The following is a 14,180-nucleotide window of genomic DNA, read 5'->3' as shown; positions in this document are numbered from 1 at the left end:
GTTGGCAAAGGTTTGCCTGACGTCTAGAACACACAAAAAACTGCTGGGTTATCTCCGAAACGGCTGCTAAGGTTAGGCTAAACACTGGGTCAAACACTGTGACACAGTTCATATAGGACCAATTTGACCTATATAAACACAGGACTTACAGTTTGGACATAGAAAGACATACAGCGAAAGCCCTTGGGGTAATAAACTATAATAATAGGGACCGAATAAAAAAACTAAGTTGTTTATTATCATTGTATGTCAGAGACATTTTTACATATGCACACGTATTGTCAGTTGCATTGGTGTAATATTTTTTTAATTACCAACATAATTTTCAGGAAACCAACATCACTGTCAACCCAGTTTTCATCCAGATGTTCTTCAGCAATATTATGATTCCAGTTAAATGCTCATCAAAAGAAACTGCAGGATCCTACAGTCAAAATATTTACAAAGTGTTACAAAAATTACACAATTACTAATAAATTATATTAGAAGCAGCTTTGCACTTTTATCTTTAACTTGCCAGCATACCATGCAACAGGTCCTGATTCAGTCCATCCATTTGGCTCACAAAGAGTCTTATAAAAAGCACTCCCAGTTGGTGGCTGGTGTCTCAGACTGGGTTTTGTGCATTATAACAGTTGATCAGAGAGCAAGACAGGGTGATTGGGGCCTCAGTGTAAACACACAGGTAACTCAAGTGTAAATCAGCCATCTGTACCCAGTGTGGCCTCGTCTACTGCTGTGCTTCCCCAAGAGAGGAGCTCTCCGTTTCCAGACCAACTCTCTTCAGTGACTCTGTGTACTTTCTCCTTCCAAGACTGACTATGTCCTCGATCTCCTCTGCCAGATCCCTCCTGCCGCTTTCTATCATAGCGGCCACAAGCCTGGACACTGACCCAGATCCTGCATTCCTCTGTCCCTGGGCCCAGTGAAACAGCATGTCCAGCACTAAGGCACCCAGGTTGTCCCTGGTGAGTAACACAAACAAGAGATGTTACGGTATACAGCTGCCAGAGTGGAAAAGACAGTGATGTAAAAATATACCATGCTAACCTGCTATGGCCATGAATATATACAACTGTCAGCAGCCCAGCCAGTAGCAACAATATGAACATTTTGAAGAAATGTATGTTTATTGTAGATTTAAATGTAATGTGCAGTCAAAACTGTATTTGAATTACCCAGCCCTCCAAGAGTAAGACATTTATTTTTCTATACATCTCCATACAATCAATAAATAACAGATTTACCCTTAATTCCTGCTGTGAGGACACAAGTCTTTGACTTTACATAACACATTTTGTTCCACCTACAGGATGCGTCACGAGTGGGTTTTGTGGGGCTTAGGAGAAGGGGGAGGGCCAGATGAGACAACAGTCTGTGTGTAATCTCCTGCAGTGTCCCAGATGGCTCAGTGATGGCTGATGGCAGATTAAAACAATCAAAATTCTCCCCTACTTCTGGTTCTCCTACATATACATACCAACTCAGTTTATCTGGATCCCACAGAGGTTTTCTTTGACCACGTTTGCACACTGATAACATAGTTCAGTCATGCGGTACCTTTACAGCACATGTACATCCTGGCAAGATTTTAGCTGCTATTTCGAATGTTTTTCACAATCCACACAACACGGCTCCAGTTTAGCTGTAGCTTTTTTCTTTTTTTTTTTTGCTAATATTATCCTTGTTATCTTAAACATACAGTGGCTTGCAAAACTATTCATACTCACCGAGTTTTTTCACATGTCATATTGCAACTCAAAACTTTAATGCATTTTTATCAGGACTATGTGATAGAACATATCAAAGTAGTGCATAATTGTAAAATGGATTGAAAGTTCAAGGGGTATGAATACTTTGGCAACTGTACAGAGAAAAGTGCGTGCATATTCAGACAATATTTCAGACAACAGATTTTCTAATTTATTCTAAAAACATTGAGGAATGTTGATTCAAATTATTCCACTTTTTTTCTGAGGATTTAATGATCAATCGGCCACAATATTGCACCTGAAAACAGGAGTTAAGACTGTTAAACATCTCCGAGCAATATTCTGCTGGATAACACCAAAACACTAAGAGTGACGTGGTATCTGAACATAAAAATAAACAATTCTCCATTGGCAACCTTTCCAAAAACATAATGGAAACATCTTAAGCACCACAAAAAAGAAGTGAAGCTACAGAACTGACTTTCAAAACCAACACAGTCCCAATCCTATCAAGCATCTGCACGTGCCAGAACAAGTCAGATTCCACCTAGAAGCTTCAGGTCTACATCCTGCATAATCAAAATGATCTGCTGCGGGTCCATGGACAGCATGGGGCACGAGCCAAGATTCAGTCTGCACATGTCATATTTTAGCAGGAGGACAAAATGCAGAAGACAAGACAGGTGGTTTCATGTTGTGACTGATCTGTGTAAGTTTATCTAGAAGCATCTAAGTTAAGTCTCACAAAAAATGTAGATCAAAACCTCTGCCAAAAAAAAATCTCTGTTACCTTGTAGCAAAAAAACGTCCTTGTATAAAAGTAGACGGTTCAGCTTTGCAGGATGGAGCCTTGTCATGCCCCAATTTTGCTAAATGCCACTATGACTCTTCAGCATGGTTGAGATTATAAACGGTCCTCGACTGCTTCTCTTTAGTCCACTGCAACATTGTTTTCTTCTGATTAGATGTTGACGATTCTAGTTTTGTTTGTTTGCTTTCTAATTAAATCCCATTTTTTCCACAGCTGATTTCTAACAATTAGCCCACAAACATCCAATCCTGTTTCTCTTTGTCTTTCATTTCCTTTGTTGTGAATTTTTTTTTAAAGGCAAATAACTAAGTTTTCTGTCCTGATGCTTAAAGGTCTCCATTGTTCCACCAGAATGTTTCCCTTTTCCAAAATTCTTTCTTTTTTGTTCATACTTAGACCCAATTGATTAGAAACATCCAGCATCTTCTTGTCACTGCTTGTGTACCGTCATTAAGGATGTTGTTTTAATTAAATTTAAATTAGATGTTTTTTGGACACAAAATAAAAAACTACTTACTAAAAATCCTTAAAATGTAGTGACTCCAGATTGTTGTAGAAATATAATGATTACAAAAAATAATAAACCCATAAACCAACAGTCTGGAGTTCTGGATACTTTTTGGGGTTAATAAAAAATAGATAAGGATTAAGGACATGCTTACATTTATAAATGGGGATAATCTAACAATACTTTCATTAGTCATTTTCTGTTGGATTCAAAACTACTATCTCTAAGAACAGGAAGGACATTTTATGCTTTTTTTTACATGTTGTGAAAAAAAAACAACAACAATTGTTCAAAATCTGACTTTACAGGTCAGACCTTAATAAAAAAGTAAATCAGCATTAACCAGGAAAGGCCTGCTTTGTGTATGTGTAGTAAGTTAGTAAAGTAAGTAAGTAAGTAAGTACAACTTTATTTATATAGCACCTTTAAAGATAAAAATCACAAAGTGCTTCAAACTCACAAATTTTGTGTGTCCAAGTGTGGCCTTAAATTCAGCCCATCATAAATCATAACTTAAGTTATTTTATTCTCACCTATATTTGTATTGTATGCGGTCCAACTCTTCATAGCTCATCCCAAGGTTAATACCAATAACACGCCAGTCCTGTCCAATCTGCAGAGAGATGGACAGCAGGTTGGCTTCCGTAAGGTAACCACTCTCAGGGTCACCCAGGTTCAGGGGAGGATACTGGAGCTCCTCCATGTTAAAACTGTTCTCTGAGTTCAGATCCTGCAAGAGACATGTGTAAATGTCCCCCTTTAGGTGGTGATATTATTCATAGAAAGTAGCCTAATGAGTGGCGGACAGCGGTTTAACTTCATAATAGCTGTAATTTTGTCAGTGGAATAACCATATAACTTAAAAAAAGTAAAAAGAGCAAATTAAACAAGAACTGTGCAAATATTTCACATTTAAATGTAAAAATTGACTGAGCAACACGATAAAGAAAAGCAACAATGTAAATGAGGAGAGGGAACAAACAAAATTTTAACTGACAGGAAGTCTTAACGGTAAAGTCGCAAGCCACTGGCTGTCAGGTCCTTTCCTCTTTCTGGCTACTTCCTCTGGCAGATTACTGGGAATCTCCCCTCTGTAAAATGACACCTGGAAGATTAATGAAAAACAAAAACATTTAGATGGAAAACTCCAATTTGGCCACATATGTTTGTTCCAAGTTTAGTTTTTGTTGTTTATATGTGCAGAACTCCCTCCAAATTCAAACCAAAACCATAAAAGAATGTCAGTAAGTTTGTTGAAAGCACGGACTGTACAAAAGGCTTTAAGCCGCATTATCAAATTTGTTTCCTATAAACAAGTACAGAAAGTACTCCTCTTTCAAACTTTACCCCACTAAGGACAGTATGAGCGCTGTTTCAGCCACGACCCTGAGAACACACTGATTCATGCTCTATCCAGCTTCCAAGAATGACTTCACTGATAAACAGCTGGGAGTCCATCGTTCCTTCTAAAGCTGCAACTATATATTTTTTTATCTTGTGACAAAGCAAGCAACATGAAAGATATAAATAGATAAAAATCTACCCAATAAAACCAGTAACTCTTTATTCCCATCATCCAATTAGTGTAAAATCAGAGGGGTGAGGTGTGACACTTCTCTACTGTTTAATCCTGTGGTAGAGTCAGCGGAGCAGTACTGATAAAGATCACAAACCATATGTAGCTGCCACCACTCATCCAGTTACTGCACCTTGATTAATGGAGTTATCAGATTAATTATGTGCAGCGGTGGCAGAACTCCCAGTGGGTACCTCGCTGATAACACCTGCAATCTGTGCAGATGCAAAAATAGCATTGTGCAAACCTCAGTTACCTTTAAGTACTTTAAAATGAACTTTTGTTACACATCCTATCTTCCCCAGAAGCCACCAATGGTTTCACCAACAGAAGAAGAGTGTTATTTGTGACAGAGGGCACTGAGAAAGGGAACCAAAAAGCATGAAGTATCCTCAGAACATTGGGATTGCTGACAAAATAGTGTTAGCACTTAGCCAAATATAGATTGTGAAATAGAAATATGGTAATGAGAACCTGCACTACTGTAGCTGATTATTAAATACACTGAATATTAAAGATATTGTGTTTCATTTCTCTTTTCCAGTGTCACTAAAGATGACATAAGAAAAAAAAAACATGTTTTATCCCTGCCACCATATACACATGTTTCTAAAGCATCTTCTAATTAAAAAAGTCTTTTCTGCACTTAAAAGTTCACATTTAGTAACTAGTTGAGATTTGTGAAGCACATAAAAGGAAAAGATTCCCACATAAAAAGTAGAAGGGTCCAAATTTTCTTATATCCATTTCCTTCTTGGAACGATCCAACTAATCTGGAAAGTCAAAACAGGCTAGTCCTTGATTTGTTTTGCTTTTCCTACAGGCAATAAATAAAATCAGCAGGTACATGTCATTATTCAAACACCAGCTCATAAATAAACCCAAAATGTGTTATATAAACAAATTCATAAATGCAGTTCTGTCATTGCATGGTAACATCATATTGAACTATTTCTGTGTTTATTCAAGCGCTTCATTTCTTTGCTGCACTGCACCATGAAATCATTGAGGGTGCCCCTGTGGCTCCAACATCTGACTGAATCTCCTTCACAATAAACCAGTTTCAGACCAAATATCTTCTATAGAGCAGTTCTGATTCCACCCACAAGATTTCTTTCTTAATATATTCGTTAAAGAGCTTATGGATTTGTATCCAATTTTTATTAAATACTGACACATTTGATGCATTTTTAAAGAATTGTGGCACTTTTGGATTTCCCTAGACATGCTCCGGCAAAATGTGGACTGGAAAATAGTAAATGGGATTGTTACGATTTTTTTTCTCTGAAGTTGGAAATTTCAAAATTCGGTTAATTTAAAATCGATCGAAATTCATCAGTTGTCAAAAGCAAATCTAATCAAAGTATATGGTAAATGGACTGAATTTATATAGCGCAGTTATACCGACCCCTCAAAGTTCTTTAAACTGGAGCCACGTTCAGCCAATCACACTCATACACATACATAAACCGATACGCAGATCAGTAGGCGAGGTTAAGTGCCTTGCTCAGGGGCACATCGACATGTAGCAGAAGGAAACTGAAATCAAAGCCCCAAATTTCGGATTACAACGACTACTATTCCCACTGAGCCACAGTTACCTGGAGCAGAGCAACAGCCCTGACCCTAATCAATTTTGTAAGTACTCAATGTTAAACTAAATTTTTATGCTCTTTGCAGACCAACCCATTATTATTTTATCCACTGTTCTGTGTGTCTTACCTGTCCCCTCACCGGTCCTTTTTGTCCCTGAGTAGGACAGACGTATACTTCCTTCACATTTTTTAGACTGGAGTAAAACACAAAACACAGACGCCCCTCAACACAATCCGGTCTGTCTGAGAAAGAAATAATAATAACACACTGAACTATATTAATGCACGACATCTTAAAAAATAACTTGTTTAGGGACAACTGTTACACAGCAACACATAATTCAACATGAAGGGCGGCAAAGATGGATTCCAACCTGTGACGATGTCTAAGCCCCTCTCAAAGCCAGCGAAGAACTGCTCTCCTTCCAGCAGGTCACACAGGTCTGAGGGCTGGGGTCCGTCATATTGCTCAGACAAAGACTGAACTCTGACCTCTATCTGTGCAGAAACCCCCACAATTACTGTTCAGCATCTATGCTGGAGGTTTCTAAGAAACTCATGGCCATGACAAACAAGATGAGGTTGATACCAAGGGGGAACTTATGATTTCAGTAAACTTAGCAATGAATGGAGGATGCCAAACCTTGTTAGCAGGGAGGCACTGCACCAGAACCTGAGCGGGATCCATCTTCCGCTGGAGGGCGAGGAACTGGACTTTGAACTGTTTTAGACGTTGATACACCTTTCTGACCACCCCGCTAACACAGCGCTTTGAGGTGTACCACAGCCAGTACCTGTGATAGTGCAGATATGGCTAAGTTACAGTACAGTCTAGAATCTACAGAATGTAGATCCCAAAGTGAGGAACATAGCACAGGGGCTTACCAGGAGAAGTGTGTAATGTAGAAAATGGCGTACAGATGGGTAACATATAGAGACACTTGTGATGTGATGTCAGTCCAGGTTTGGGCAGTGGGATCTCCGTGAAGCAGATGTAATAGAGACAAATCAGCTGTATGCCCTGAGGGTGCACTGCAAATGTTAATGCATGCTAAAATATTCTGCTCATGCACGTCTGTGAAAAGCATGATGGCTGATTGTACCTGTGACTCCTGGTGGGAGAGGGATTTGGACCCTAACTGGCTGCAGGAAATGTAAAGTGGGAGTCTGGGAGAGGCAAAGGAGGGGGCTGACTCTGGTCTGAGGATCACCACACAGAGCCTGCACCTCTAACTCAGACACCTGCAGCACCTACAGAAAGGGAGAAGCGTTAAAAGTCTGGCAAGGTTAATAATTTTACTGCTGCTGGCTGAAATTACCTGTAAAGTTATAGCGCGAGTCTGCGCTGTGGAGTCAGGAGGGAAGTGAAGCTTTATACCAGGGTCAGAGCTGGACACGAGAAGAGCTCCTGCCGGTGTAACAGAGCAAGTATCCCGTACAGGTCTGGACACTGCCATAAACCAGGAGAAGTGGTTCACAGAGGAGCACGCCAGCTACAAGCACAATTTTTTTTTATTCCACCAGTAATACGGTGATCTGCATTAGAAATGTTCAATTTTTAGATTTTATGGTTTACCCTGGCTGGACGTCCCCCAGGATGACAACTATGCTCCTCACTTCCTCTCCTTAGCTCAGTCGGCAGAGTGCTCCATGACTGCCCATCAAACGTGCGCAACACCACCTCCCCTCGTTTTGCCCGATGATACGGCACACACACCTCCACGGGCTAACATAACAATAACAACTGGGATTAAAACTTAATGAAAACATTGCTAACAAACAATCGGACCACTTGAATGTGAAGTGGACGAATATTAAAAAGTTTTCACATTTTTTAACAAATAAAATCTAAAAAGTGTGGCGTGCCCTTGTATTCAGCCCCCATCACTGTGACACCCTAAATGAAATCCAGTACATTCAATGAAGTATTTCTGTTAATGGAAACCCAAAAAAAGAGGCAAGTTCAAGTAATAACTTGGTATATTTTAAGGAAAACGTCTTGGTGACCTCAGCGACATAATAAGACCACAGAAGACATCAATGGAGATTGTTATATAGCCTGTTGAAGAGGTACGTGCTCTCAAACTATTTTGCTGAGTCTAAGTCCCATAAAAAAAGCAAATCGAGGTATTTACCTAAAACAGCAGAGTGGCAAGTTTAACGTTTGCCAAAGGCTCGTTGTTAAAAACCACATTAGCTGGGAAATGAAATTGTTTTACACACTTGGAACCAGTGGACTGTATAGGAATGAATGGCTTCCAAAGACAATGAGACAATAAAATACCCAGAAGGGCTCTGAAGTGTTCAGTGAGATTTAAGCACAAGGATTACAGGTGGAACAATCAAATAATACAGTTTAAAATGATGTTGAACATGAACTTATGTCTGCCAATAGTACCTTAAAAGCCAGAAAAATTTTTATATTCAAGGTACAAGGATGGCCAAGCATAACCACAGGTAAAACTGTTTCTTTAGTGAAGTCCAAATGTGTAAACTCTAGCTAGTCACTGTGTGTAAATGATTTTTCATAGGAAAGAGCTACTAACTAGCATTTAATCTCCATTTGAGCCCCTAAAAAAGAATAATATATCATAGGCATATGTCTCTTACTGGTTTACCAATACCAAGTTTAATGACAGTAAGATTTTCATTATACTGTTAAAATTTTGTTGTTGAGTGGCCTGAGAAAACAGACTTTAATCCGGTTGTATGAAGCAAAGAGCACAGGTACTCAAACTGTTACCACACACTGCTTGCAAGCTGGCTAACACAAGCTGCCCTTGCTTACAGAAAAGACCACACTGCTGTTTGGAATCAGTCATAGCATGAAAACGAAGAAAGAAACACCCAGTACTTCTATTAAGGTAAAACAGTTTTGATGCTGCCTCACATGTTTCTCAGTGAGGCTGAAATATTCACGTTAATGTTTTATGCCTCACGCAGCTTTTGCCAAAAGGGTCAGAGAGTATAATTTTGGGCCCATCTGACCAGAACACCTTCTTCCAAATTTTTGCGTCTGCCTTACATGGTTTAAGGCGCACTAAAAAGGAGGCTTCAAATGGTTTGCTTCTTGCCACTCCATTTAAAGGCCAGAGACATCAAATGGATGTACTGTTGACAGAGCTGTGGATCTCTGCAGCTCCTCCAGATCTACCATGGACTTCTCTGACCAACACGTGCCTTTTCTGTTAGTTTAGGACAGGGGTGTCCAAAGTGTGGCCCTGGGTCTTATTCGCGGCACCTGGATTTATTTTTGTGTTGCTCCCCAACTGCAATTCAAGGGTGATACAAATTTGGTCCAGCACAGGTGGTTGATCAGATGGAGACATTTTATTTTCAATTAAATCAAAATTATTACTTACAAATTCAAACCTTCCTACAATAACTTCAAAGTAAATAGGGCCAAATCTATACAGTGACTTTTACTCAACCTAAACCTGCTTTTAATTAATGGATTAAACTTGGGTAGATACAGTGAGCGTTTTCAACCTAAGCGTGATCCAAAACCTGTTCTTACTGCTGAGGATAGACAACATTTTTCAGTCAAGGCCAAAAGAATTGGATCCCTATCTTTTAATAAGGCAAATGTGCAAAACCCACTTTCAGTTTTGGATTTACAATGATTTACACAGCCGTTTCCTACAAAATAATCGGACTACTTTCTTTGTTTAGTTAAAATATTGATTGCTTAGTTTACTATTGGGCAAGGAACACTATATCATTTTTTTTTTTTGTTAATATTTGTTTTTGTCCCACAAACGATTTGTTGCACACGCGCCAAAAGGTTTGGACACCCCTGGATGGCAAAAGCCTTTAACAGAGCTCTGTGAAATATTTGCTGCCTGGGATATGGTTTTATAACTTAACTCTGCTTCACTAATGTTATATAACATCAGTCCACATTGGTGGCTAACCGAGTAAGTTCTAAAAGCGACTGCACCAGATTTTATCTTAAGGATATAAGAGTACAGTTGGGTGAATACATATACATGCCTCGCTTTACTATCTATTTTATCCAAATGTTCAATGGGTATTAATACTTTTGCAAGGCACTGTACATACCAGAGAGTCTAAATGTCATAAGCCATTTAGAATCACTTTCCTACCTTTAAAAACCCAACTCCGTGGGGACGAAGTTCCAGCGGACGACTCAGCAGGATGTCGTGTTCCTCCAGCCACACCCACTTTCTGTCTGGCCTTTTCTCAGCCCACCTAAATTTGGCGGTTGTCATCAGGCATCCGGGGGGGAACATCAGCTCTGCCCCCCCTGGGAGAAACACATGACAACCAGCAGACGAAACAAAGAAACTAAAGAGCAAAGAAGAGGGGACACGTTTGGTTACAGCTTGCAAAGCTTGAGCTGACGGTCTTAATTTAGAAATTTGCTCACGTTGCGGCAGAGCCGTACCTTTGCTGGTTGAGTTTAAGGTGCAACTTTGGAACTTTTGTCTGTGTGTGATCTGGTAAGACAAAACAATTGTAATAATACAGAATACAAAAAGTGCATTTATTCATTTGAGGCTTATTTTATCTCTGCTCACCGAGTACGAGAGGCAGAGGAGGCGGTGTCGGAGGTTTTCCCAAAGGATTGTCACGAACGTACATTTTAAGCAGAGGGAGTTTGTTCAGACAGTTTGGGATCACCCGGAGTTCATTGCTGTAGATGACCAGTTCCCTGAGAGAAACAAGAGAGCCTGTGCAATAAATAAAACGGAGTTACACCTTTTAACAACTCGTCACCAACCTAACTCCCAGCAAATAAAATATCCTGTTTATTTCTAAGGCAGTCTATAGCTCTAAAATTGGTCCTTCAACCTTAACCCCTTACCCATGCTCTCTGGCAGCTGTTTCAGCTTGTTGTGAGACACTTCCAACTTAACAAGCTCCCCCAGGGAACCAATTTCATCAGGCAGTTGCTGGAGAACATTATGTGATACATCAAGTATCTGCAGTGCTTTCAGCTGGCCCACGCTTGGGGGAACAGACAGCAACTTATTCCCCATCAGGGACAGGTAGGTTAGACATGATAAGTGGCCTAGATCAGGAGGCAAAGCTGAGATGTGGTTGTGACAGAGAAGTAACACGGACAGCGCTGGCAGTCGGAGCAGGCATGGTGGCACACAGGTGAGTTGGTTGAAGGAGAGATCCAGGTGTTTCAGGTGAGACAGAGTTGACACTGAATCTGGCAAAGTGGTAAGGAGGCCAGGCAGGGGGTCACCTTGTGAGTCACAAAGGCAGTGTCCTTTAATTAGAAAGAAAAGTAAACACAGAAGATGGTTAAAGCCACAGAGTGACTAAAATCATAAGGCAATAGTTAAAGAGGGATCGTCAGAACAAATGTTTGTCATTCAATTCCTACTAGTCAAAAATTTAAAAAAAAAATAGCTATATAAAACACCTTTGGTTCAGTCCACTAACAACATTCATGCAAACAAAACTCAATCTTGCAAAGACAAACGGTGTCACCTTTCTAATTCCGATGCGTTGGCAGTCAGCTCCAGATATCAACAAGTAGGTTTTCATTTAGAATAAAGCTTGTAGATCGCTGTAGATCTAACTACATTTTAATCTGAAAATGAACGTTCGCTCTTCAATAAGAGTTATTCTGCATCCCTGCTAATTACCTTTCTACTAGTCCAAACTTTCATTTAAAATTTCCAAAGTAAAACGCTAATCCTGATATTTCTAATATACCTTTGTATAAAATGTAAACGGGGAACTCCAGTGTTTTTTTCTGGCCAACCAAAAAAGATAATTCAGACATCAGTAGTTAAAACATTATTACCTATATCAATTTGGATGTCGACTGAGGACTTGATGGTGGAGGGTAAACATAAAACTGGCGAAAGTAAAATACCAATGGGTCACAAGATTAATGACAATATCTAAAATGTAAATTTCCAGCGTGTTGCATGTCCCAGTGGTGCAGAACCTGCACCTTATATTGAGGCCATGGTCCTCAATTCAGATGCCCTTGAGTCCCTACCCTAGGTCATCTACTGTCATTCCAGTCAAGCTGCTGAATAAAGGCCACAACGCCACAAAATATTTTTAAAAAGGCAGAAATAAAAAATAAAAAAAAGAATTTCCCCTTATATTTCAGATACAATGTTTATTGTGGATAGCTAAAATGGACATTGCGGATATCTAGAGCTAAATTTGATATCATGTGTCCTTAAGGGTGTTTTAGATATCTGAAATGTTGCTGGGATATTTTAAAAAAAAAGCAACATTTATCAATACATTATTAGTTTTTGTTTTAGTAGGATTTACCTTAAACTAAATGCTAAAATATTGTAAACAGACAATGTAAGGCATGCTAACGTGTTGGTATTTACCCCGGATGGCCAGTGAGCGAAGCCCCGTCAGATGGGGAAGCACATCCAGCGCAGCATCAAGCCCAGATTTATCCTCGGAGCCCAGTCTCAGGTACTGAAGGTCCCTCAGCCGCTCAGGGACAGACCCCCATAACAAAGGCAACGCAGCTGCTCCTTCCTGGTACACATCCAGGGTCAGTCTTGTATCTGTCAGAACCGCCGATAACTCCACAGAGGGAGGCAAAGGTGGCGTCAGAGACAGGACGGAGCCACTGGAAGATGAGGAAGATGAAGAAAGGAAAGGATGAACAATTGACGAGAAAGAGGAGGACAGGCTTGAGATGGTGCGGTCACAGGGGTCCTCCTTCTCTGGTTCAACTACTTCAGCTTCGCCTCCAGACGCATGTCGTGATATCCCCAATCCGGTCACCGATTCCCTACAAGCCAGCGAGGCTGTGGGGACTTTCTGATTTTTGGACGCTGTCCTCGATGCATGGCAACCAAGTGTAACACCATCATCTCCATCCTCTGACCTGCTTTGTTTTAGAGTCCAAAGAGGATTGTCGTCTCCACCTTCCTCATGAGGAGCTGTGTCTTCTTCAATCTTTCTTTCCATAAAAGATGTTTATAACAGCACTGATATCTGATTGACTGTTGGGATACTGTCTCTGAGGATTTCTCTCTTTATTACTCGTTACATGACCGATATGAAGCTCAAAGCAGCAAGGAAAAGTAGACAACTTCACTGTATGAAGAAAGTGTAACCGTTACTGTTGCAAGCACTGTTCGTAGGTAAACTTGAGCCATAACTATCTTTAAATAGTCGACCAAAGATACATATTATGGTTTTATTTTTTATTATTTTTGTTTTCTCTTAGCTATCGCAGTTTTACATGATAAAAACTGGAAACTTTATTTACGGGCTTGACTGTTCTCCGATGTGCGACGCCACTTCCTGGTCCCAGGACGTTTTGAAAGCAAAGCGTTTGCGTCACTGTGGCGCGCTTGTTTCAAGTTACGTCGTGTGCCGGTTAGAGCGGGGACTAACGCGGTTATTACAGTTGCAGCTCCCGCCCCTCTCTCCGGCTCTTGTTTGTCCTTGTATATCATAACAAGTAGGAAGTTAGTAGCGCCGCCAAAGTTTCGATTAAGGGCGGGACAGCTTTGTCAACGTGTCAAGTCGACGCAACTTACCGTTTAGCCATGTGGTGGCGCTGTTTATTCTGACAGAAAATGTGACATTTTGATTGCTTATAATTTAAAACGTTGTTGACAAAATGTAGCTTTTTTGTTTTGCTTTGGTTTACTATTCATGCAAAAACATATATATTTGTGTTTCATGGGCAGGGGTTCCGATCAGATGTTAAAGCAGAAGGTTTGAACAAATTTTTAATACTGTTTAAAACAAACGTGACTGCAAACATCAATACAATATTGAAAATGTTATTTAAGACAGAATGTAATTTGTTTAATAATACCTTGACTTAAAGCTACTTACCAGACCATTCTGTAAAGTCAATGAAAAACTGGATAGTTTTTTTTAATTTGATTTTCTATTTTGTAATAAAGTTATTTAATCAAGATTAAACCTGATCTCCAAAAAAGAAGCTTCCATTGACACATGCCTCTAGTAACATCACATTTTTTCTTTCTCATTACTC

At 39.8% G+C, this 14,180-nt stretch overlaps 1 protein-coding gene across 3 annotated transcripts; it reads right to left on the bottom strand.

The window, feature by feature from the left end:
• Window positions 1–216: 216 nt before the first annotated feature.
• On the bottom strand, window positions 217–14,096 carry pidd1 (p53-induced death domain protein 1). 3 transcript variants are annotated; one of them, XM_047347237.1, is made up of 15 exons: window positions 12,541–14,096; window positions 11,031–11,444; window positions 10,744–10,896; window positions 10,611–10,662; window positions 10,309–10,510; window positions 7,779–7,928; window positions 7,522–7,695; window positions 7,306–7,453; window positions 7,088–7,223; window positions 6,846–6,996; window positions 6,577–6,700; window positions 6,330–6,445; window positions 4,029–4,136; window positions 3,565–3,761; window positions 217–965 (listed from the first exon to the last, which is right to left on the bottom strand). In XM_047347237.1, exons 1-15 carry the CDS (start codon window positions 13,133–13,135, stop codon window positions 731–733), a joined length of 2,955 nt encoding a protein of 984 aa, XP_047203193.1. In that variant the 5' UTR covers window positions 13,136–14,096; the 3' UTR covers window positions 217–730. The 3 variants fall into 3 exon arrangements, with proteins under 3 accessions (XP_047203193.1, XP_047203212.1, XP_047203204.1); XM_047347256.1 differs by having other exon boundaries at window positions 3,565–3,644; XM_047347248.1 differs by having other exon boundaries at window positions 7,088–7,181.
• Window positions 14,097–14,180: the final 84 nt, after the last annotated feature.

Source organism: Girardinichthys multiradiatus, chromosome 2 (assembly GCF_021462225.1).
Source record: "Girardinichthys multiradiatus isolate DD_20200921_A chromosome 2, DD_fGirMul_XY1, whole genome shotgun sequence".
NCBI classification, from domain to species: domain Eukaryota; kingdom Metazoa; phylum Chordata; class Actinopteri; order Cyprinodontiformes; family Goodeidae; genus Girardinichthys; species Girardinichthys multiradiatus.
The sequence above is the reverse complement of the archived record's forward strand: the minus strand, read 5'-3'. Positions and strand labels throughout refer to the sequence as shown.

Coding starts and splice junctions, on each gene's coding strand:
- pidd1 (XM_047347237.1), bottom strand. CDS start 13,135: ATGGAAAGAAAGATTGAAGAAGACACAGCTCCTCATGAGGAAGGTGGA. Junction 10,663..10,743: donor TCCTCTGCCTCTCGTACTCG/GTGAGCAGAGAT, acceptor TTGTCTTACCAG/ATCACACACAGACAAAAGTT. Junction 6,446..6,576: donor GGGCTTAGACATCGTCACAG/GTTGGAATCCAT, acceptor TTTCTTTCTCAG/ACAGACCGGATTGTGTTGAG.